The 24,799-nt window shown below is 40.0% G+C and overlaps 3 protein-coding genes and 1 pseudogene across 6 annotated transcripts in view; 2 read left to right on the forward strand and 2 right to left on the reverse strand.

Moving 5' to 3' along the window:
- ppp1r12c (protein phosphatase 1, regulatory subunit 12C) overlaps window positions 1-7,245 on the forward strand; it is a 37,553-nt gene extending 30,308 nt beyond the window's left edge. For both annotated transcript variants that reach the window (XM_077525589.1, XM_077525588.1), the window contains 6 exons: window positions 1,009-1,061; window positions 1,696-1,729; window positions 1,960-2,064; window positions 4,973-5,023; window positions 5,110-5,160; window positions 6,377-7,245. In XM_077525589.1, the coding sequence (XP_077381715.1) occupies window positions 1,009-1,061; window positions 1,696-1,729; window positions 1,960-2,064; window positions 4,973-5,023; window positions 5,110-5,160; window positions 6,377-6,463 (381 nt within the window). In that variant the 3' untranslated portion in view covers window positions 6,464-7,245. The remainder of the gene's footprint in view (window positions 1-1,008; window positions 1,062-1,695; window positions 1,730-1,959; window positions 2,065-4,972; window positions 5,024-5,109; window positions 5,161-6,376) is intronic.
- Window positions 7,246-7,346: 101 nt separating this feature from the next.
- LOC144021360 (rho GDP-dissociation inhibitor 1-like) lies at window positions 7,347-18,265 on the reverse strand. Of its 2 annotated transcripts, none has more exons than XM_077525595.1 (6): window positions 18,121-18,265; window positions 14,695-14,883; window positions 14,245-14,328; window positions 12,005-12,081; window positions 9,037-9,100; window positions 7,347-8,863 (listed from the first exon to the last, which is right to left on the reverse strand). In XM_077525595.1, exons 2-6 carry the CDS (start codon window positions 14,879-14,881, stop codon window positions 8,664-8,666), a joined length of 612 nt encoding a protein of 203 aa, XP_077381721.1. In that variant the 5' UTR covers window positions 14,882-14,883; window positions 18,121-18,265; the 3' UTR covers window positions 7,347-8,663. The 2 variants fall into 2 exon arrangements, with proteins under 2 accessions (XP_077381721.1, XP_077381720.1); XM_077525594.1 differs by lacking the exon at window positions 18,121-18,265 and adding an exon at window positions 16,745-17,583.
- LOC144021359 (aly/REF export factor 2-like) lies at window positions 14,752-21,037 on the reverse strand. Of its 2 annotated transcripts, none has more exons than XM_077525591.1 (6): window positions 20,732-21,037; window positions 18,780-18,938; window positions 18,556-18,703; window positions 18,419-18,485; window positions 18,121-18,331; window positions 14,752-14,883 (listed from the first exon to the last, which is right to left on the reverse strand). In XM_077525591.1, the coding sequence occupies exons 1-6, from the start codon at window positions 20,912-20,914 to the stop codon at window positions 14,863-14,865; spliced, it is 789 nt and encodes a 262-aa protein (XP_077381717.1). In that variant the 5' UTR covers window positions 20,915-21,037; the 3' UTR covers window positions 14,752-14,862. The 2 variants fall into 2 exon arrangements, with proteins under 2 accessions (XP_077381717.1, XP_077381718.1); XM_077525592.1 differs by lacking the exon at window positions 14,752-14,883 and adding an exon at window positions 17,727-18,021 and having other exon boundaries at window positions 20,732-21,035.
- A 3,143-nt stretch (window positions 21,038-24,180) lies between these two features.
- LOC144021463 (U2 spliceosomal RNA) lies at window positions 24,181-24,299 on the forward strand (annotated as a pseudogene).
- Window positions 24,300-24,799: the final 500 nt, after the last annotated feature.

The following is a 24,799-nucleotide window of genomic DNA, read 5'->3' on the forward strand; positions in this document are numbered from 1 at the left end:
TTTGTTTCCGAAGCCAAATGCATGTTGCAAAAAAGTCAAACCACGCATTTTCATTGGTCTGCCCTCTGCCCTGACCTGGATTCGAACCCTTAACCCTGTGTTCAAAGGCAGAGTGATGTTACCCAGTGAGTCATCCGGCCATCCATCAATGCTGAACTAAATTTACTTCAATTTCAAAATAAGACAAATGAGTAAATAACCCAATCTCAAAATCCACAGCCGCCCAGTTTGGGGGAGAAAAAAAAAAAAAAAACTTTTATAGTGTGTATAAATCTCTGCCAGTGTTTACATTTTGAAACTATTATTTCTGCATTTGTCGAAAATCAAACCGACTAATGTGGCTCTGCCTTACCTGGTGCTCACTAAACTGGTTTCTTTAACTGTTTGAAAGTCAAACTTACCCATGTCGGTGGTTGAGCAGGTTAAACTTAAATGTGGCCTGTTTTATCAGAAAATATTAGGGATCTCTCGATAAGGGCAATATCGTGATATCTCCATATTAAAACTGCCACAATATCATCGTCGTCATATTCACAATATTTAAAAGGAACACATCTGTTAAAAAAAAAGTCAGGTTGATTTCCATTTGTGTAGTTCTAGCACCCTCTAGTGGCTAGTTTATTAGTGCAATTTAATTTTCATTAGGGATGTTTTGGCCTTCTATGTTTAAAATCTATGCTAATTGTCATATAAAGGGGAACCTAATTTGCTTGTGAAGCGATCAATGTGTGCTTGCATTAGCAAGTAAGTGCCTCAATATTGTTATTCGAGATTGTAGGTGGTTTATATGCATTGCTCTTATCTACAAAAGCACAATACTGTTCTGTTTTTTAGTATTAACTCTCTTTTTTTTTACAATATTGTGATCTTTTTTAAATATGGCCAACGTGATAATTATCGTATCGTGACCTTCATATCGTGATAATATCGTATCGTGATGTTTGGATATCGTTACATCACTAGAAAATATGAGTGACAAGTGTCGTTGACAACTGGTTTGTGTTTCAGAATGATGATGAGGACGCTCATTTGGATGATCCAAACAGTAACGACGCCTCCACGTGAGTTTTATTTTTATTTATTGCTATTATGTTTTTATATATTGTCTTATTGGAGATGATGTGATCAAATATGAGTGGCGGGCGGTGCATTCCGGTCATGGACCTTGACTCTGCAAAGATTCCCTCCCACCCCCAAACAAATGCTGACATTACCTTAAGCCTTATTAGCTGGCTGTTTACTGTTTAATTCTGAAATCTGGTTGGTTCAGATTGGTTTAAAAAAAAAAAAAAAAAAAAAAAAGTGAGAACCAGCCATTGGGATCTTGTTTCAATCATGAGCTGTGGGTCAAATCCTCATTTTGGTGTATTTGAGTAATTGTTTTCCTTTTTAGATATGTTAGTACTGCAGATAAGTGGCTTCAACAAGTAAAGCATTGCATAACTGATTGCATGCCAAAATCATGTTGTCAATAGCACATCAAGTCTATAACAAGTTGAGTCTTGCTCCTGAATGAATCCTTTTGAAGGCTTTAGTGTATGTCCCCCAAGTGTCTTCATTTCACCCCAGTTGATCTCTCAGATGTCTGCGTGTGTTTGTAATGTACCTGCCATGAGAGTTCTTCTTCTAATTCATTCATTTATTTATTTCAAAGACAAGCAAAGCAGTTGTAATCTGTGTTGTGTTTGTCTGCAGTGCTAGTGGTTTAGAGGACGCTGACTACAGGATGGTACGTGTCCGAGCTCCTCCCCATGCACAATCATGTACATTCCTAAAAAGGAAACGCAGGACTCTTATTCAAGAGATCTGCCTCTAAATAGAAGTGAACACAAGTTGCTGATTTCCGGAATGCTCGACAAGTTATTTCCACCTTCTGTACTTGCATGCACCTTATTATCCTCATCAGAACCTCCCCATTCTGTGTCTTGACTTTCATATGTTGTTGGGCTTCCCCTTCAGCTCTACTTCCAGGTACTGCAGCAGAACCTGACACTGAAGGACAAACTGCAGGAGATGGAACTCCTGCTCAGCCAAAATAAAGTGGAGCTGGAAAGACTCAGACAGGTCGGGCCAGTTTGATGTTTGATTTGGAAAAGAAGTTTCGCTAACTGGATTGTGTCAATCCGCCGGACAGCACTGGTAGATTTCCAACGGGCTGGAAAACTTCCAGAATTACATTACAGCTCCATGGCAAGTTAAGATGTAGCACTCCAAATTGGAAACTTTCCATGAGAATCACAACAGAATCGAGGATAATTGAACTCTTTGACTGCCAAGAACGTTTAATAACAATAAGTAAAATCACGATGTATGCCGCTATAAACGTTAAAGGGGCTGTCTGCCGGATTCACTCAGGAAAATGTAATTTTGAATTACAGGATGTACACACTTTAACTTTCTCTCAGTCTACACATCTGTGTTTTTGTTAATTTGTTAAAAGCGAATGTGTCAGCTGCGTGACGTCACTCCCGCGGCAATTTGAAAGCACGCACGGATTTTTTTTTCGTCGCTCACTCATTCACACACGTAAGCTTCTGTGAGCGAGTGAGTGGGGAAAAAAAAAAAATCAGTGCGTGCTTTTTCAAATTGCCGCGGGAGTGACGTCACGCAGCAGACACGTTCGCGTTCCCGTTTGCGACACTCGATTTTCACTCGAGTGGCAAGCATATGGGAAGCCTCAAAATATGGCTTCACGACAAAAAGCAAAATAAAAGAAAAAAAAATGGCCTACCGACAAGTGATGTGAAAATGAAGCTTCATGAAACACTTAAAATGATATAGAAGTATTAAATGTTGTAAAAACATTAAAAAATAAAAAGTCCACTGACTGTTCTAATATTGATATGATACTAGTAAAAAGTATTATAGAATATATTGTGCAACCTTTCACATATATATGCAATTTGTCATTTAAAACTGGAATATTTCCATCAAAAATGGAAATAGCAAAAGTTATTCCTATTTACAAAAGTGGAGATAGGCACATATTCAATAACTACAGACCAATATCATTGTTGCCACAGTTCTCAAAAATTCTAGAAAAATTGTTTTTATACCGACTTGACAACTTTGAGAAATATAAGCTCTTAAGTGAAAATCAATATGGGTTTAGAGAAAAACGGACCACCTCAATGGCAGTCATGGAACTCGTAGAAGCAATATCAACTAACATAGATAATGAAAAATTTACTGTTGGGATTTTTATGGATTTAAAAAAAGCTTTTGACACCATGGAACATACTATATTAATGAATAAATTAGAGCGGTATGGTATAAGAGGTTTAGTATATAAATGGATGAAAAGTTATTTGGATGATAGATATCAGTATTTGAAGTTTAATAATATACAGTTAAAATACTTGAAGATTACTTATGGTGTCCCCCAAGGGTCTGTGTTAGGCCCTAAATTATTTATATTGTATATAAATGATATCTGTAGTGTCTCAAAAATATTGAAAAGTGTCTTATTTGCTGATGATGCAACTGTCTACTGTTCAGGAGACAACCTGAAGCAGCTTCTGACCACTGTGGAGTATGAATTGAATACATTAAAAAATTGGTTTGATATGAACAAACTATCATTAAATTTAAATAAAACCAAGTTCATAGGTTTTGGCACTAGACAAATTACTAACCAAGTTAAAATTATGGTGAATTCAATTGAAATAGAAAGGGTGTATGAAAATAAATTCCTTGGAGTAGTTATTGATGATAAATTATGTTGGAAGCCACATATAGAAAATGTTAAAAGGAAAATGTCAAAAATCATCGGGATACTCTATAAAACTAAAGATGTCCTGAACATGAACTCATTATATATATTATATAGTTCATTATTATTACCATATTTGACCTATTATGTGGAAATCTGGGGAAATGCATATAAAACAAACACTCACTCTGTTTTCAAATTGCAAAAAAGAGCCATAAGGATTATTAATCGATCAAAATATACAGAATCAACACATCCATTATTTATCAAATTAAATGCAATGAAATTTTATGACTTTGTTGAGTTTAAAATAGCACAAATAATGTACAAAGTATATAATAATCTACTCTGCTATAGTACTCAGACGTTGTTTGAAATTAGACACAGTCCGTATGATATAAGGGGTACAAGTGTGTACAAAAAAACAAAACAAGAACAAATATTAAGCAAAGGTGTGTTTCTGTAAAAGGTGTTAATTTGTGGAATAATCTGGGAATTGACTTGAAAAGATGTGACTCACTTGTTGAGTTTAAAAAATTGTTTAAATGCAAAGTTCAAAAACATTACTTATGTCGAATAAGAGCATGAAAATTGTATATAATGAGTATGAGTATATGATTTATAAATGTATTATGGTATATGTCTAGGAATTTCATGTACATATGTTGCTGGATAATGCACGCATCATTTTATTTTTAAAAATATTAACCTAGTATTGTATTAATAATGAAATAAGTTTAAATGTATAATGTATGAGGGGTAGGACTAGATAAGTTTTTAACTTCTTCCTACTCCCTTTTGAACATGTAAACTATGATGAGTTTTTTTTTTTTTTCTTCTTTACTTTTTTAACTTTTGTTTCCCTGCTGTTTGTTTTTATGTTTATATGTTCAATAAATCAATCAATCAATCAACATATAAAGACTAATGCAATGGAAAGGTCCATTGTCCATCACTACTCGTAACTTGGAAAAACTTGTAAACTGGGTTACTCATAAATCAAGGTAGAATTCTACCTGCATGAAATGTGGTTATTAGTCAGGGTTGCACTAAAATATTACCCCAACTTTATTCCGTTTCCATATTAGCAACCTTCAATTTGTACATTCCAGGTTAATCCCCATAAATTATCATTAATTTCCACAGATTGTCAACATTTGAAAATTCTCAGAATTTTTCAAAGCTAAAGAGAAGCACTGAGTTTGACTTGTGGTGGTTCTATGACACAACTTTTTGACAACAATTTTTTTCCGTTGGCAGAGTCAAGATAGCAGCACAGAGAGACCGGCCCTGTTGGAGCTGGAGAGATTTGTAAGTGTGCTCGACCACAACAACATCGTTATGCGTTCTTCTTGTTAAGTTGATGAAAACCCACGCTTGCTTGCGTTGCCTTTTAGGAGAAGTTGGCCCTCCAGAGGAGAGCGGTGGAGCTGGAAGACGAGTTGAAGGTTCTCATTGACTTGACAATGATTAACACTCTAACATGTACAAAGACAACAATATGTTCGATGCAGCCCCACTAGTCTAAACACGATATTCTGATTAATATTACATTTGTGGAATGTGAATTTAGCAGCAAAATCTAATGGTTTTTATCCATCTCAGGGGACGGCCATTTTGCCTCCTGCCGTCAACTGAAAATGACAGTCAAGTTGCTCAGGTCTCAATTATGACCAATCACCTTTCACCTTGCGAATGTCACATGACCAAACTTAGACAACAGGTGAGCGGTGATTGGTCGTTACCTAAGCCCTGAGCACCTGTGATGTTCAGCCGACAGCAAGTGGCATAATGGCTCCCCTGTGAGAAAACGGGTGGATTTTGCCGCTTAACTAATATTCCTCAAACGCAATATTAATCAGAATACTGTACCGTGTTTAGACTAGTGAAGGCATAACATATTACATAAAATGCTGATTTACGTCTATAGCTATCAATGACATGACTGAATTTAAGAAGTAGAAATGTGTAACATGCAGGAGGGTTGAAACTATGAAAAAAGAAAATGTGACTTGATTGCAAGTGGGCCTAGAACATAGCCCAACAAATGGGGGTTCACTATACAGTGGGAGGAAAAATTAACAACAGTCTTCATCTAAATTACAAAAATAAACAGAGTCTCTGCTCAGGGTACCACCAGCCCAGTCCCTATCCCCCACGATTTGATTAGCCTGGTGTCCATGCTATAGTCTTAAGTTGTAATATCACAGTTCACCACTAGATGGCAGATATCACTTAGTTGTACAACAGAGTAGGCCAAATCATTTTTGGCAGATTTGAATGACATCCAGAACAAACATCGTACCGCAATCAGATCAAATTTTCGTGCGATGTAGTATGTGATATGAAAAAGACTTTGTGGCCGAGAGCCACAAATATAACGCAACCAAATAAAAAACTGCGGATTGTGGTAACTGAACGCGCGTGCCTTCTTTGTTCCTTGTAACAACCTAATACTGCTGCTGCGCACACTTGTTTATTACGTTCCGTTCGTCGTAACATCTTAATTAAATCAGGACCCTATAGCAAGCTGGCACCGGCATATTTGTTTTGGTTTTTTTTTCTTTTTAAGTGAATTATGTATGTCTGCTCCTCTGTCAGATATAGTAAATGATTTGTAATCTACTAGCGATTTGACACCAGCATCTTGTTCTTTTTGTGAAGGTTCTGGGAGACCTGAAAGCAGACAACCAGAGGCTCAAGGATGAGAACGCTGCCCTCATTCGAGTCATCAGCAAACTGTCCAGATGAAATCTATTTTTTTTTTTCTTTTACGTTACAAAAAGAACCTTAATGTATTACAGGGCAGACTGGAGTCACGACTATGTCAAACACAGCCAAGAAGCGAATTTCAGGGCTTATTGCAGATTTACTGTATGACAAGCAGAAGTGCACCTTGTGTGGACGGGAGGGTGGAATGCTCCTGTTCGCATCCTCTTTTATATTCCATTTGATGCTTGTTGTTTTTAACTGGAATATTGTGTTTCTCTCCACTTTTTGTACAAACTTTGTGTTAAGAGACTAAAAGCCATGTAATTAATATTTTTGACCTCAGAAAGGGTGAAAAGGGGGAAAGAAACCCTGCTCTTGCTTACCAGGGGGGAGAACAAAAATAATGTGCCAAATCCTGGCCAATTTGAATGAATGTTGTCGCCTGTGTTGTTCCTCGGGATGAGTCTGGACTTCTCCTTTTCAGATGCTGCAAAGGTGGACCAAGTGTGCAGTTTGTTTAGCTCAGTGTGTGTGCATGTGTGTACAGATGTGTAAATGGTGTACATACAGTGAAGAACATCGGCATTCGGCATGATTGTCATTTCATATTATCTTTGACCTGGAGGATAGCAAAACTTGTAAGCAAAGTACAGTATTCACCCGGGAATGCTAGAATTACAGATGGGGGTAACCTATCTACTGTTTACTGTATTATTGCCATTTAAACAAACACATTGCATGTCAAATACTGTAATGCTGTGCCTTTCAAGTATTTGTTCTATTTTGTTATAACAGATTAATAATGTTAAGAACAACACTGATTCTGACTGATTTTTGAGCCACACAACAAAATGGTTCAGTGGTGTCTGCTTGAGTTCCAGAATGTTTATCCAGTTCAAGTCAAAACAGCACAATTAGGAGCCTTAGTTGAGCAAAATTTTTATTGACCAAGAACAATCACAAATGATATCGTGTACAACCCCACCAGCATGCCAGTTGATTTCATAGAAACTATACAATGGGAAGGAATGTATGGCGCAGGAACACATAGCTTTTATTAGGGGGGGGGGGAAAAACCTCTACATCCATATGATCGAGTACAGTACAAGTTCATTTAGGGTTTGTTACCAGTCACTTGTTTCAACGCAGTTTTCATATGAATACTAGCCAGTTAAGTGTTATCTTGACTCTCGTTACTACATTTAAAAAAAATAATTGCTAGCAGCTGATCATCGGCAGACGCCAGCTGACTGCGGGCTTGACGCAATCAGAACCAGCTTGGGAGGTGTTGTGAGGGGCACGCGTACATTAAGGCAAAAGAGGAACACCACCAAAGCAAACGAGAAACATTTGTTAGTTTTTGTGGCATGATCATTTGTGATAAGGCTTCAGGTATTTGTGTTTCTCTCCAATTGTTCAAAACATTCATTACCCTGCAACTATGTAAAGAAGGGTTTGTTTTGTGGAGCATCGGCCGTGTGCGCAGCTGACAAGTAACCTGTCAAAACAATCTCCACTTCAACAGGGCTACAGGTGGGTGTTAGTTGATAGCGAAGCCAGCCCTTGACTTTTAGGCTACCTGGCAGCAGGTCCATACGGGGCGAGACTCGTCTTGCTTGAACCAATCATAAGGCAGTTTTTGATGACCAATCATTTGTGGGCCGCACTCGCCATTTGGAAAGGGAGTGCACACAACATGTAGAGCAGCTCAGAATGAAGGCAGATATCGGTCATCATATCAAAAGACAAGGAAAGGAATGTTGGATGTGGTAGGGAGATAGCTGATTATCAGTGATGTAGATACAGTCGCAGTTACACAACCAGTGATACAACTAGGTAGAAAGACAAACTCAAGTTGATTGTACACTTGCTTTAACCATGTACTTCATTGTGAGAGGAAGACACCATTCTGGAGAAGCGGCAACCAGCGAAGGGCACAGAGGGGTGAGGTTCCACCAATCAAAGCTTAATGAGGTGATGTGATTGGATGGATGGGGGGGGGGGAAATGCAGCTACTGATGCTAAGAGGAGTCAAAGGAATGCCGGAGGACAGCATAAGCAGACAAGGCGTGACGACATGAAATGTACAACATAGTAAAAAAAAAAAAAAAAAAAAGGAAAAACAAGAAGGCCAAAATGGCGGAAGGAGACTGCAGGATTGGTTGGCGGGGCGGCAAGCGTCTTGCGACAGACATGACTGGGAGACATCTTTCACTTGCCGCCCACTTGGAGGCCCGTTTTAGTCTTTCCAGTCTTTTGTGATGTCGAGGCTCCACTCCCAGCTCAGGTGGTCGTGCTTGTCGTCATCGGTAAACTTGGATTTGATGACGTAGTTGCCGCGCGCCAGCATGCCTTTCGGCGCCTCCTCCACCGTGGTCAGAAAGTCGTAGGCGGCCGGGCGGGGCCCATAGCTGCCCACCATGTAGTCCGATTTGTCGACTGTGGACACAAACCAGAAGACTTTACAAGGGAAAACAAACGACAGTCAGTGCGTAATGCTCAATCGAGAACATCTGAAGAGCTCTTCCATTAAAAAAAATGCCCCCCCCCCAAATAGGGCTGCATTCTGCAGACACTTCTGCAAACGCAAAACAGGAAAAATGTTCACTCACTTCTCATGCCTTTCCTGTATGTCTGCTGCACATACTTCAGACCTGAAACAATCTCCCTGTTCACCTGATGAGGCAAAAAATACATATTTAAAAAAACAAAAACAAAAAAAAACAAAAAAACGACTTGAAATGTACGGAGCCCCTAAGGTGACATGGTAGACAAAAAAACTTCCCGCGTTCCCTCGCGCCGTAAACACTTCCGGGTCATCTTCCCTGTGACCAAAAGCGAGGTGTAAATAAAGCAGTGGGAAAATAAAATGCGCGTCCTAGTTGCTTTGGGAAAAGCTTTCCCACTGTTTTGTTTCATGTTTACAAATGTTACATCCCCGTCACTTTTGGTCACATGGAAGATGATCCGGAAGTGTTTACGGCGCACCTAAGGTGACATGGGAGGCGAAAAAAAACAACTTTGCGTTCCCTCGCAAAACAACTTTGCGTTCTCTCGCAAAGATTGCATTGCCTCGCAAACGCAGTTATTTTGCGAGGGAACGCAAAGTTTTTTTGGTTTTTTTTCTACCATGTCACCTTCGGGGCTCCGTAGAAATGCAACATTGGATTCATGCAAACATCTTAAAACAGCAATTTATGATTAGGCTGGATTACTCGAGTAATTGATGCAATATTTAATTACAAAAATATTCACTTATCGAGCCCCTAAGGTGACATGGTAGAAAAAAAAAAAAAAACTTCGCAATCTTTGCGAGGGAACGCAAAAAACTTTACGTGCCCTCGCAAAAAACTTTGCGTTCTCTCGCAAAGATTGCGAGGGAACGCAAAGATTGCGTTCCCTCGCAAAACAACTTTGCGTTCCCTCGCAAACTTTGCGAGGGAACGCAATCTTTTCGTTCGAACGCAAAGTTGTTTTGCGAGGGAACGCAAAGTTGTTTTTTTCGCTTACCATGTCACCTTCGCTGCGCCGTAAACACTTCCGGGTCATCTTCCATGTGAACAAAAGCGACGTGTAAACAAAGCAGTGGAAAAATACATGCTCCATCCTAGTCGCTTTGGGAAAGCTTTCCCACTGTTTTGTTTCATGTTTACAAACGTTCCGTCCTCGTCGCTTTTGTTCACATGGAAGATGACCCGGAAGTGTTTACGGCGCAGCGAAGGTGACATGGCAGGCGAAAAAACAACAACTTTGCGTTCCCTTGCAAAACAACTTTGCACTCGCAAAGTTTGCGTTTGCGAGGGAACGCAAAGTTGTTTTGCGACTTTGCGTTCCCTCGCAATCTTTGCGAGAGAACGCAAAGTTTTTTGCGAGGGCACGCAATCTTTGCGTTCCCTTGCAATCTTTGCGAGGGAACGCAAAGTTTTTTTTTTTTTCTACCATATCACCTTAGGGGCTCCGTAACTTCCCCCCTATCTTTGTGTGTGTTTTAATCATGCAGAGAAGTACTCGGCAGCATTGTTTGTGTTCTCCACTTTACGCTCTCTCTTCCAAACGCCCAAACCAAAATTGTGAAGAAGGTTTTTGGGTACTCTGCACCCTCAGCCTGGAATCTCTTACAGAACAATTTAAAGCTCAGGGAACTGGTGTCCTCAATTGTTTTTAAATCTAAAGTAAAAGAGTCAGAAGCAGCTCCATAGAATGTTGAAAATGTGTTTTGTCCGTCTCTGTACAGCATTACAGAATATAATAATGAGAATAGAAGCATATTTATCTTGAGCTTTGCGCAACTGACACTCAGCGCAAACAAGGTTTGAAATGAGCAGAGTGAAACTAAATGGAGACTGATATGTCGGGCTTTAGAACTGCAGAAATTATTTCAAGGGGACACTGAATTGACTTCTGAATTTTTAGTCAAGCCTAATTCATTCATGTCATTAATTGCAGTTAATACATTTTTAGTCACTTTGATTTAGCTAAATGCCGAACTGTGGCGAAAGTGAGGGATACAGAGTCAAGTTTTGTTGTTTTTACACTTTGACAAAAAGTTCCATGTAGTTGTAGAAATTGTCCAACATAAATAAGTATGGCCTATTTGTGTTTGAGTGTGTTCATTTCATAAAGTGCCACATAAACTATTCCACTTATAAATGACAAATGATTTTAAGTCCTGACTTGAAAAGCGAAAATGCCTTTAGTGTCTTTGCAGTTGAGCTTTGGGAGGCTTAAACAAAAAACAAAAAAAACGGGGAGGCTTTAAAAAAATAAATAAATAAAATAAAATTCCAATAAAAGTAGACAATTTAAAACATTAAAATAATTCAAGAATAAAATGGGGGAAGGGTGTAACATACTATAATTGTTGATCCTTGGAGTATTGTGACAAAAGCATGTCACAGCTATGAGGTTAAGAATTAAGACACCTCTGAACTGTTTGACATTGTGTATAAAATGAATGTCTCCTTTTGATAAGAAGCACAACTGAGGTTTTTTTTTTTTTTTTGGTGGCCCCAAAAACTGTTCCAAAGAGATACTTGAATCATTGAGCCATTTAGAGCAGTAAAAAAAAATATATATATATATATATATATTGTCCAGAATTTGATACCGTGGTTATTTTTCATGTACAATGAATAGTAATACCTTTGAAAACTTTCCAGGAAGTGCTGGGGAAGTAGGTAACGACAAATCATGGCTCACCTGTTTTCTGGGTTTGGTCAGCAAACTAGGCCATAATTGGTTATTACCTACTTCCTCAGCACAGGTGATGTCTTCTTCCGTCGACATTGGAAAAAATAGTTTTTAAAGGTATTAATTGTTCATGAAAAATAATGAAGTTATCACAATTATAAACAAAATATCTTCTTACTGTTAACATGGGTCAATGAGTCAAGCATCTCTTTAAACGAGAAGATACTCAAATATTGATTGTGATCATGTGAAATTGTGAATGCCGAGTTGTCGGAGTAAAAAAAAAAATGAAACAGTTTGTTTCTCTTTTTAAAGTCTGCACTTTGCGCAGTGCCAGAGTTTGGCCACGTTAAGTGTACTGTAGACACACGTAAGAAGAGGTGCTCTCACCTTAAAGCTGATCTTTATTTTGTATTCAACGCCTTCCTTTAGAATAAAGGCCTCATTCTTGAAGGATTCCAAGTTCCCTGGTGGAAATCAAAATTAAACAGGTCTCAACATACATGAAATCAGGTATAGGAAGACAAATCATGATTATAATGACCAATATAATCACATTGCTATAAGAAAAATAAATACACCACTAAATGATTCACCACTAGATGTCAGGCATTTATTTCGTTGCACTTGCACATGGTCTTATAGTGCCATGCAACTACAACGTGAATAGGCCAAATTATTTGGGGATTTGGAAAGACATGTAGGACGAACATACCACCTGAATAAAATTAAAATTTTGAGTTTGTGGATTTTCATTTTTTTTTTTTAAATCCACAAACTGAGCACCTAATGTTGGTTGTTCATCAGTGTTGTGCTGTCTGGAACTTAGCATGAGAGCCCTACGCACTGAAAGAAAGAAAAAAAAATCCAAATGTGTTCATTTTGTTTGATTGCTCAAAAATGTTGTTGTTGAAAGCTGGATCGTTTATACATGCATTTAGCATGAATTAGCCGTCTCTCCCAATTTAAGCCGCATTTTTCGACGAATCCGAGTCATTCTGGCAACTCTCCAGAGTCAATACCCAAGGACGGTGCACCAATCGGTGACTGGCGACGCCTGTTTGCTGACTAACCAGATGAGACAGGACGAGGTGGTGCTGTCGCATATGGAAAGTACAATGTTCTATGAAAGCTGGATCAGGTTTCCTTTCCCTTTAAATAAATAAATAATCAAGATGGGAAGTAAGAAACAATCTGGCATATCACTCAAAACTAATGGGTGCGTGTGACGGCCTGTCAACGTGGTGACGTCACATCCGCCCCAAAAATGGCGACTAGCATTAAAATTATTTTTTGGCAAAACAAGAACAGACACAAAAATGACTTACAATATATGCTCCGTTTCCCCATCCGTACCTCGAAACGGGGCTTCAGAGGTACACTTTAAAATTACATGAAATGAATGGCAATTTTCTATTCTTCTCATTTCTAGTTCAAGGTTGTAAAACGGCCACAAGAAGGCGCTTTAATTGTAGAAATCCTCCAGAATCCCTTGCTTTTGTCACTCAGAAATCACTCTGTGTTTTGCAAAAGATGTTGTTTTTGTCCTGGGTGTGACTTTTGCCCAGTCTCTTCCTCATTGTTGATTCATGAACACTGATCTAAACTGAGACGACGATGGTGGACTGCCGTTCCTTTGTGACCTCCTTGCTGAGTTGTTGCTGTAACCTGGGGGTAACTTCTGTAGGCTGGCCACTCCTGGGAAGGTTCATCACTGTTCCATGCAATCTCCATTTGTAGATAATAATTCACTTGAGTCCTAAAGCTATAGGAATAACTTTGCAACCCCTTCCAGACTGATAAATGCCAATTACCTTACTCCTCCATCTGTTCTTGAATATCTTTGGATCGTGGAATTTTGTTGCAACTTTTGGGCATCAGCTCATTTTGCCAGACAGGTTCTATTTTGGTGTTTTCTTGATTGATCCAGATTGGAGGTGATCAAGTTTGGGTGTGGTCAGTGTAAATGAACTAAAAAATGTGATTAGCCACAGTAAATTTAATGAGGGGGGCAAATGTTTTTTTTTCTACACAGTCATGTAGCTTTAAATAGTTGGGGTTTTCTTTTTTAATAAATCAAATCACCATTTAAAAACTGCATTTTATGTTTACTTAAAAGTAGTGTTGTTCCGATACAGTTTTTTTGGCCCCCGATATCGATACCCAGCTTTGCAGTATCGGCCGATGCCGATACCATACCGATACCATAGTTTTGTTTTTTTCTCTCTCAACATGAAAAAGCTGTCCTGCCATTGGTTCAGAGCATTCAAGGGCCAATACGATTTCTTAGATCGACATGCAGTGAATATGTCACGCATCAGTGAATGTCGTGCACAAGTAAGACAAGATGCTGCATCCAAAGTCCTATATTAGTGTCGGAAATAATGGTATCGGCATGTTACGTGTAAGTACTCACCGATACCGATACCACTGTTTTAATGCAGTATCTCTGCCGATATCAATATCGGTATCTGAACAACACTACTTAAATAGTACAAGGGGGCAAATATTTTTTCCTGGCGCTGTATATTATTGACAAGTCAACATTTTGTTCATCCTCATCTTGAGAGAGACATACATTTAAAAAAGTAGGACATTTCTAATGCATAAAGTATCCTATTGGGACTCACCTTGCAAGTCCAGCACCAGAGGATTTGGGGCGCTTTCACACATCAGAGCCATTTGGGTCACCTGGACATTGGGAGCGCTGGGATCTAACAAGAATAGAACAGGCATGAGCTCCTACAAATCGGACATTCGACATGAAATAACCGATTCGAAGTGACTTGAGTGAAATATGTTTTTATCTTACCAACATTTGATCTTACCACTTCAAACTTAAGTCCTTTTAGTCACTATGATGTAGGAAGCGCTTCTATTAGGCAATATATTTGCTAAACTTGACACATTGTCGTCCTATACAATACTGTTAATAAAAACTTTGAACATAAAAAAGTGATGGCTCACACACACAAAACAAAGAGTGCAGAGCACAATATATTTTAAAATAATTAACAGAGATAATAATAATAATAATTGCTCATCCCTAAAAACAACAACAACAAGAATAGTGGCATTACCAGCTTCAGCAACTGTGGTCCCAAGTAGCGCTTGCTTATATTTACGTAAGCTCTCATCATCTTTATCCATCGCATGGATCTCCTGCACAGTCTTTTGGGCAGGTGGCTTGTAGTTCACAGTCTCGGACTCCTCATTTTCTGCGGCGATGGCTGCGAGCTGCTCTGGAGTCACGTCATCCTCAGCCATGTCTGGTGACAACAAAAATGACATACAATATAGCACAGTACACTGAATAAAAGACCACAAATGTGGACCCATCCTCAAGATGGACATGCGCCTACTGGCCTGGGAATGTAGCCTGGAGAAAGAGGTGACCACAACAATAAAGAAATGGGATGAGTGCAACCAACTGTGTAGCTGCTCTGAGGCAAATAAATGGCAGCAGTGCCGTTTTTAAGCTGCTCCTGATGATGATGCTGACCTAACTGACTGCTACGTGACGTCACATCAAGTCATTTCTCTGAAATTACATCACCTCACCACTGTGTGAGAGTCATGAAGAGGGGTTAGCCTTCACATGACTGCATACAAACGCATTTCTGTGTTGGACTATAAAGAGCTACATTTGTGTTCCAAAAAACTAATTTCATGGTAAATAATTTGTGGGAATACAATAGTCTACTACTAGTCAGCTCATACTAAACTAGCAATTACTATCCTGACATTTCCATCAGGGCACAACCCTGACTATAGGTAGTAGAAGCCTGTATTTTTTTCCCAGCCAGGTAGGGTGGAAATGTAACGACAATAAAAACTATAGTAACATAGAAGTATTATGTTGGTATATGATTGACAATTATAAAAGTACAATTCTGAACACATTTGAATGAGAAATTGTGCATGAACCTTTGACTGGTAGACATATAACCTTTGAGAATTGTCCTAAATCTGGTTTGCTCCCCTTTGTGGGTAAGAGAAACTCCTTCCCCATACCTCTTGTGGCCTGCCCAAACTAGCAGTCATTAGAGGAATGTCTGAAAGTTGCAAGAAGAAAACACTCTACTAAAGACCAGAGATGTGCACTCTGAAACATGTCAGAGCACAAGTCATACTCGATACAAGTCATACTCATACAAGAGCATACTGCCTCCTACAGCAGTGGCCACGGCTTTTTTTCAGAAATTAATATCTCGGCCAAGTTTGTGACAGTGATAGCCTACAGGCTGCCGCTTACGCGGTCTGAATGCATTATGTAACTTAAGACATATAAAAAAAAAATACAAATAAAAAAATCCACTTCCCCTAAGGAAATTGATCATTCACAGGGGGAGACTGAACTAAAGCTTTGGAGTTTATCTGTTCATTGCAATTTGCCTCCATGAAGGTGATGATTAAATGTCAGAATTGGGCAGGACCTCAAAATTGACGTTCACGCCATTGAGATGGATGGATTGGTGACAGGTTGCTGCAAACGTCAAAGAGCAGAAGAGGCTGGTAGCTGTCTGACTCACAAGCATTGCGTGGCCTGGCCTTTTCTCTGGAGTTTTTCCAACAAATTGCTGTATCACCAACCCAGTTGACATGCAAGTCAAGTGGAGGATGAGATGCTTTTCTCTCACGTTGTCGAGAAAATACAAGGTTAAAGTTAAACTACAAGTCCCAATAAATAAACACAGACGATGTGACAGAGTTGCGGTGAGGAAGATGTGGACAGGAAGAACCATACATTGAAAACGTACAGCAGCACCGCATCGTCGTGCAGCAGAACATTCTCGCACTTTCGCATAATTAATAGTAGCTCAACAGGACGACAACTGCACAACACGAACTCCCAAGTTATGCCTTGCTAAGGCGCTTACAATGAAATTACTTAAAGAAATCATCTTAACTTTTTACTTTGCGCCGTCAATTTCCGACAGGGTGGGGCTGACGACGGGGACAAGGGGCTAATGTGGACTGAACAATTCAACCAAGCTAACCAAAGGCTGCAGGCTAACGCTGTACTGGCAAGTTATAGACTGCCGGTGGATGAGGAGACAGGAACATAGCTGGATAAGAAACCTTTACGAGAGAACTGTTCGCCTTGAATGCAAAGAGAGTAGGACAAACCTTCTTGTTAAAGCAGAGAGGCTTCCAGGTGCCTTGCTGTTAAGTGCGTTGGTTGTGTGCTGCTGTGCAAGTATGGCGAATAACGGAACGGCGCCGCCCGGTGTGCCACCCGCCCGCGCAGCATTTCCGGGAATACGGCGAGGCAACGATGTCAAAATTATTTGACCCGTAACTGAAGGTATTACCGGAATCACGTTCAGTTTCAAATGATTCATTATTTAACTACAATACAGTTTCACTTAAACTTTAACATCTTACCTTTAACCTAATTGTTTTTCTTGCCTTTCCCCCGTGTGTTTTCTTTCAGGTGGTTAGTTAAGCCCATGGCTTTATTGTGTTTTTATCCCTTTGGCAGCAGTTGTGTCGTATGTTTGTAAACATGCTTTGTTGTCGATACATATGTCGATCAATCAATCAGTGTTAAATTTGTTATATTGAAGGTATTTCTTGAACAGGGGCGTATACTTTTCCTCCACTGTATAGACAACCAATATCAACTGAGGACGATTTTGAGCCTTTATCGAGCCTAAAACGCATGTGATATATTCAAATCCAGATTGCTTGACTGTGAAGCAGAAAGTTTTAAATGTTGCTCTGTGTCCTCGTTTTGTTGTGACTTCCTGGGCTGGGTCATGAATGCTCGAACAGCACGAATTGGTGGTGTGACGATTTCACAAGATGTCAAAAATGTTTTAGAAATTGTAATACTCCTAAACAATGCTAATCCATTCATATAGTGAAAACATTAACAATAAATGTCAATTAAAAAAATCTTAGTGTATAGCCAAAATATCATTTTTTCCTAATGTTATTTCTTTGCAATGTATTTGCTGTACTTTATAACACTTGGCACAAGATTTACGATCTCAAGTCACCGTCATTTTGGTCTCATTTCTTTGCATTGGAAGTGCCACATATATTAAGATAATAATTGAGGGGTTTTTTGTTTTGACTTCTAAAGCAACAAACAAGATCATTATCATCAACTTGATTGTGTATTTATGTACAAAACCCTGGGATGTTCACATATTAAGTATACAGTACCAAGTGACATGAAGGTTATCATCTAACAATTTAAAAACAAAAAACAAAGCTATTTACCTTGCCAAAACAACACAATTGAATTGAGAAAACTGTTTAAAAAAAAAAACTGTACAGCAAAATGGCTCATCAACACAAATGAAATAAAATCAATCAAGATTTTTTTTTTCTTAAAAATAAAAATAAAAATGTAGATTTCCACATTTCGTTCCAAAACACTTCTAATTGTTGTTTGCCTGTAACAAAGCAAGAAGAAATAAGATAATTACTTTTTCAGATTTGGTATATACGATGGATCTGAATAAAGTAAGTGTACAGTAAGCAGCATATCATACCATTGCATTGTAAGCATCCAACTGAGCATCCAACTCTTTAGCTGACAGTTGGGGTCTGCTTCCTCTCCCTCTCCCTCGTCCACTTCCCCAACTTCTTGAGCCTCCACTGCTGCCACCTTGCCTCCTTTCACTCCATTCACTCCGTTCACTTCTGTCGCTCCTGTCCAGTGTAAGCTGACCGAGCCTGCTCCTGTCAAAGCCTCTGCTGGGCCTGTGGGCAGACTCAAATCAGCTTGTAGTAGGGAACAACAGGAAAACACAATTTCAGATACAGCGATGATTCAGTGACACCACTCACCTCTGTGTAGATTGTCTACTTTGCGAGTCGGCGTCTGATGTCACTTGTACAATCTTCATAGGGCGACCTGAAAGAGTGAGAATATGATGAGCGAGAGAGCACTTACAGATATGCAGGCCTGAGAGCCAAATCCTCACCATCAAGAGGGACTCCATTATAGTGCTTCATGGCTTTGATAGCATCTTCTGCATTTTCAAAGAAAATATCTCCACTTCCTTTACTGCGACCAGACCGGTCGTAGTGGACTGTTACTTTCCTTAGAGGTCCGAAGTCTTCAAACAGCTCCTGTAGGGAGAAGTCAATCATCAGTCATGATCACTTTGATACCAACACCGTGGAGTTAAAGTGCTGTGTAAATTACTTTAATGTCCGTGTCGGACACTCCAAAATCCAGATTGGAAATGAGCAATTTAGCGCTATTTTCGGCTCTTCTGTCTGCTCCTGAGCTCTGTCCTGTGTGTTCACCACCATCATGCTGCTCAAACATGTCGTGCTGCCATTTGTCTGGCAACTCTCTGGGCTGGAAAGGGAAACATTGGCACTTTAAACGCCACATAAACATACAAATGAATGTTTGTTCACCAAGACACAATCATACTATTTTCCCTCCTGTGCTTGAGGCAATCCCTGTAGCCGTAATCCCCCCCGTCAACAAACCCACGCAAGACAGGCAGGACCACAAGAGCTTATCAGAGACCAAATATGCGACATATGAGGTGTCAATCATTTCCTGTGCACTCTCAGGCACACTCTGGGTCACCTGCACACCCTCTCAGTACGATACTGGTACAGTACACTACAATGTAAGGTAAAATCCACATTATGCAAGCTTTTATAGGTCCATCTTAATTTAAAAACAACAAATCAAAATATCTCATAAACCTAACGCACTACAATAAAAGTAAAGACATTTTTTTAAATTGACAAATTTATATTTAGGGACTCATAAAAGCCATATCTGATTAATATATGTTGTTGATCAGTGTTACAAATATACACGTGCGTGCACTTCATTGTTTCAACAATTTCTTTGGCTCAGCAGGCAAGCAGTCAGTGAAATACATTCTCATTTCTCAAGAACAGTTCTTACGCATTCAAAATCTGTATATGTCCTTATGTGCTTGTGATTGAGGCATAATGCACAATGTGGAAATGACAGAAAACTGGTAAAAGTGGGTGACATAACTACAATGTCTAACAGAGTGCCTGTGTTGAAGGGAGCATTAACGTATGCATTCACACCAATGAGACCACATGGAATTTTTCAACACACAGACTGAAAAAAAGTGTGCACGTGTGACCATTTTGGTCACAGCCCTAAAAATGTTCATAATTTTTTTTTATCAAAAAAGGGCTGTTTGTGATAACAATGCTAACCATTTCTATGCGGATCATGGGAGTCTGATACCACCGCCCTTGCCTAAAGGCACTCTGTCGACAGTATTGTCCGATAAACTCTTGTGACATAACTTGTCAATATTATTAAATTGTAGCATCTGTATTGTACTAACATTCCGTGTATGTGTGGGTGTGGAGAAATGAGCTATGACATGTTAAATATTGAAAATTCCATACTTGTTTCACAAGTCAACTTGGTGAAAATGATGTTCTCCGTTCATTGAAAAGCATTGGTCTTTGGATCCTTGTAATTTCAACATTTGGATTGCTTTTACTGGGGAAATATTAGAAATGCCCGAATGCTCAGAAATGTCAAAAGGCGTTGAATTGTTTTGATGCCTTCAAAGAGTTTGTTTGTTTTTTGTTTATTTATTGATTGATTCAATTACTTTTTACTTTATTATCTGTTCTTATTGCTGCTGGAAATGTAAATTTCCCAGAGGGAGCCATCCCAAAGAGATCAATAAAGTCAAGTCTAAGTCTTAAGTCTAAGTCTCTATGCCCCTGTAAGGAGTACAGGTCGGCCGGTTAAGGCTGGAGAGTGACTAAAGAATGACGTGAGAGATATTATGGCGCCAGAGATCTTACGATGAACGTGCGACCGAAAAATACTTTTTTTTTTTTTTTTTTTATTCGACAGAATCAACATCAAATACAATACAAACAAATTACGCACCACAAAATGTTACACACAAGTCGATTACAGAATTCATGCTTGACAATCATGTCTATCAAGAGTGACTTTTGAAACCCATGCACCTCGGAGCCTACGTGTGCTTACCCGGAAGCACATTAACGCGAAATAAAGTTTTTAAATGACCTATTTTTCAGCCTTTGTCATTTCCCCGCTTTCATGTCACGTTAGCGGCACCTTCGTATAAGCAGCTCAATGAAGGCATTTAAACTCGTTCTTACTCTGGTGTACGGCGTGGGCCTGTTGCCTCTATCGTTGAAATGATTCGGTCGACTCCGTGACGACCTCGAGGACCCACCGGCGAAACTTGATCGTTCACTCAGCCTGGACGAACCTTCGCCACGGCTTCCTTTGCTGTTAAGCTTGATAATGTCGTCCAGAGACATACTCATTTTGTCGACCATAGCGGAGCTTGTTTCGGACAGCACCAGAGAACAAAGAAGTTGGAAGAGAACAACTGTAATTCGTTAGTTCCTCTGGTGGCGCCGTGTTGACATTAGCGGAAATGCGTATATAGATTACGGAAATGACGCACGATCCGTGACGCACAAGTGGTTCCCACTGGCTGCCTGTCAAGACGCGATCGGTGACCCCTGCACGATCGATGACGCGCATGCACATAAGATCGGCCATCTTGGATTGCCAACTATGCCAACTACAGTGGTCCAAACACGTTCACACACGCAAAATAAACTAGACATTGCGAAAGGTACAGAGCATTTGCACGTTTGTTTTTGTTTATTTTAAAATTTAAATAAAAGCACTTTTGTACCCAACCATGTCCTGTACGTTAGGTAGATTTTGACACATACTGTGTTGGAGCCATATTACAGTGTTTTTTTGTTTTTGTTTCTCATCATGTGATTTCTGAGTTTGACCGCATCTTGGCGCATTAAGTGAAGCTCGTCGTAATTTAAAAGACACACACACCGCAGACTTACTGTAAAGTACAACAATTCAGACTCACTATAATGTAATGAAGTCAAAAGTAAAATGTTCATCTTATAGGATTTATAATTACTTAGTTACTTTGAAATGCATCTTAATCTATTTACTTTTTTCATGTTGTATCGTGTTTTTACGAACGCGCACTATCGCGCACGCATAGTTATTTGTTCTCGTGTATTTGCCGTAGTTGGCTAGCCAAGATGGTCGATCTTCTGCGCATGCGCGTCACCGATCGTGTCTTAAAGGGATCGTTCGGACTTTTTATCATGAATCTCAATTTCATCCTCACCTCCAGTGTGTGCGATCAGCACTGACTTACCCCTGACAGTGTTCTGTGACACGAGTTCTGATCCGGTGTTGAACGAGAGGAAAATAGTCCAGCAAGCTGGCTGGAGTCACTGAAATAAACTGTTCAATTTGTGTTCAAAAGAGTGATACATTTGCATCACTAAACTCCTTTTCTGAAAAAAGTCAGACGCCATTACCGCCAGGCACTACTTTTCTGTTTGTTCGTATCACTGCGCGGCGCCCCGCATGCAGCTGATAGACGCACACTAATCGACAAGTTGTTTGTCTTTTCGAAGGCGGAAGGATCAGCTGTCTGCAGCGCATCGATTAGCTGTCTACAGGGCGACGCGCAGTGATACGAACGAACAGAAACGTAGTGCCTGGCGGTAATGGAGTCTGACTTTTTTCAGAAGAGTATTGTGATGCAAATGTATCACTCTTTTGAACACAAATTGTTTTTAGAAGAAAAACACTTTTATTTCTCTTTTTACTTCTCTCTCGCTGACTTTTTATTTTATTTTTTATTTTAATATATGTTTAGAAAAATGAATACTAAAACGATGCGTGGATACTAAACTAAGGAATACTTGTAAATAAATAATTTGGATAAAACAGAAGCAGCGCTGTAAGTTGCATTATTCTATTTAAAGCCTAGTGGGCTGCAGTATTTCTCTGCGTAATTAAGCGAGTGCGCATTGTGGTGTCATTTAAAACTGTTATTCAACGGATCGCCACTAGGAGGTGTTAGCGGTCTTTGGAATGAGTATCACCCCTTGTTTACAGCAGTAGCCACACTTTACGACAGTCTGATATGCCTGAGCCTGGGAGTTCTGCCGTTGTTGCCTCTCGTGCACAGAAGTTGCTCTTTCGCCCTGAAGTCAAGACTGAAGCAACGTGATGGCTAAGTTTCACTCTCCTGAATCGTTTGACTTCACCCAGCCTTCGGCATGGCCTTCCTGGAGACAGCGTTTTTCCTTACGACAGTCTGATATGCCCGAGGGAGTTCTGTCGTTGTTGCCTCGTGTGTCTGTTAATAAAGCCCAAGTTGTTGAACTTCAATGACTACGTGAATTCATGACACGCAGCAAGATCTCTCTTTCACTCTCTTCGTCTCGCGTCTTATTCTGTGTTCTAGCGTCATTTCGTTGTGCAAATGTATTTATCATGATCATAAAAATATATAGATTATTTTAACCTTAAAAAATCTTGCGTTTTTTTTTCCTGCCAAAAATACTATGGGATAAATTGAAATTTCGGGTTTGTTTCGGGCTCGGGCCTGCAAATGAAGTTAATTGGCTGGGTCGGGCTTTAATGCCCGCGGGCCTGGGTCGGGTCGGTCTGGATTTTTTAGGTTCAATCTTACCTCTAGTTTATATTGACAAGGAATCAATCTGATTGGTTGTGGTAGACATGTGGGTAACAGGACTGACATGGAATTATCTGATTGGCTGTTGACCTGGTAAAGGGATTAAAGATTCCTGACGTCACATAGCCCTTGACATCACATATCCTAAAACCAGTTGAAACTAGATGCTATTACATCAGTTCAAAACAGACACTTGTTACATCAGTACATAACAGACACTTGACCTCACGGTCATAAACCCAAATTAACAGGTCATGAACTCAAACTTAACCCTGGCGCAACCCCAGACATGACACCGGCTACTGAAGTTAGCTCTTGGGACATGGAATGTCACATCTCAGGCGGGAAGGGTGTGAGGCAGATAAATTCCAACTAGATATAGTCGGACTCTCCTCCACACACAGCTTGGGCTCTGGTACCAGTAGTCTCGAGAGGGGTTGGACTCTCTTCCACTCTGGAGTTGCCCACAGTGAGAGACGCCGAGCAGGTGTGGGCATAATTATTGCCCCCTGGCTTGGCGCCTGTATGTTGGGGTTCACCACGGTAGATGAGAGTGCAGCCTCCCTCTGCCTTCGGGTGGGGGGACGGGTCCTGATTGTTATTTGTGCATATACTCTCCTATCTCTGGGGTTGAAGTCACTAAGATGTTTGGAAAGCTCCTCAGTGGCAAGGCCCCGGAAGTGGATGACATCCGCCCAGAGTTCCTGAAGGATCTGGATCTTGTGTGGCCGTCGTGGTTGACACGCCTCTACATCATCGCGTGGACATCGGGGTTAGTGCCTCTGGATTGTCAGACCAGGGTGGTGGTCTCCTTTTTTAATTTAAGAATGGAGGCCGGAGGATGTGCTCCAACGAGAGAGGGATCGCACTCCTCAGCCTCCCTGATAAGGTCTATTCAGGGGTGCTGGAGATGAGGGCCGAAACTCGGATTGAGGAGGAGCAGTGGGGTTTTTGTCCCAGGCATGGAACAGTGGACCACCTCTACACCCTCGGTAGGATCCTCGAGGGTGCATGGGAGTTCACCCAACATGTGTATTTTGTGTGGGTTTGGAAAAGGCGTGATGTCTCCTATCTGGGCACCTTATATTCAATTAATTTTTGGAACTGGGAGGTGGAACAGGGGCTTACTCCTTGCACTCCATGCATCCACCTGGTATTGCAGTACCCCCAGGAATGGTGCAGCCACTCTGATTGTCAATAGTACGCAAGTCATGTCAGTTTTGAGCTGTAGTGGCGAGTAAAACCGGTTATGTTGAACATTGCTGACCTCTTTTCATGCTCACCTTCCTTTTGTTATTGTAATTAGTGCATTTGCTTTATTAATATTAACAAAAATGTTGCAGCTGTTACGTATGTGTAGCCTATGTAATACGTGTCTCTATGAATTGATTAATAATTTAAATTAAACATACATATTTATCCAAAATTATGTGCTTCTTTTTATGTGGTTTGCATCCACTGTTAGCTTTGATACCTTGGATGCCAATGAAAGTGTATCCCAGCAAGCTGCAACGACAAAGTGAGTTCCTTTCCAAGAGAATCGCGGATCACTCACATTCACTCATAATTTTTTTATGTTGTCTTTTTATATTGTTTTTATTTGGTGAAAAACTGTAATGGAAACCTGTGATTGGCTGGCAACCAGTTCAGGTTGTACCCCACCTACTGCCCAAAGACAGCTGAGATA

Source organism: Festucalex cinctus, chromosome 6 (assembly GCF_051991245.1).
Source record: "Festucalex cinctus isolate MCC-2025b chromosome 6, RoL_Fcin_1.0, whole genome shotgun sequence".
Classification (NCBI taxonomy): Eukaryota; Metazoa; Chordata; class Actinopteri; order Syngnathiformes; family Syngnathidae; genus Festucalex; species Festucalex cinctus.

Excerpts from the sequence above, each read along its gene's own strand:
- LOC144021359 (XM_077525591.1), bottom strand. The coding sequence starts at position 20,914 with ATGGTCGACAAAATGAGTATGTCTCTGGACGACATTATCAAGCTTAAC. Across the intron at positions 18,486-18,555 it reads TAATGGAGTCCCTCTTGATG|GTCGCCCTATGAAGATTGTA; the intron begins GTGAGGATTTGG and ends TCACTCTTTCAG. Across the intron at positions 14,884-18,120 it reads TGGATGCTTACAATGCAATG|ACATGGCTGAGGATGACGTG; the intron begins GTATGATATGCT and ends TGTTGTCACCAG.
- LOC144021360 (XM_077525595.1), bottom strand. The coding sequence starts at position 14,881 with ATGGCTGAGGATGACGTGACTCCAGAGCAGCTCGCAGCCATCGCCGCA. Across the intron at positions 14,329-14,694 it reads GACCACAGTTGCTGAAGCTG|ATCCCAGCGCTCCCAATGTC; the intron begins GTAATGCCACTA and ends TATTCTTGTTAG. Across the intron at positions 9,101-12,004 it reads AAATAAAGATCAGCTTTAAG|GTGAACAGGGAGATTGTTTC; the intron begins GTGAGAGCACCT and ends TTGCCTCATCAG.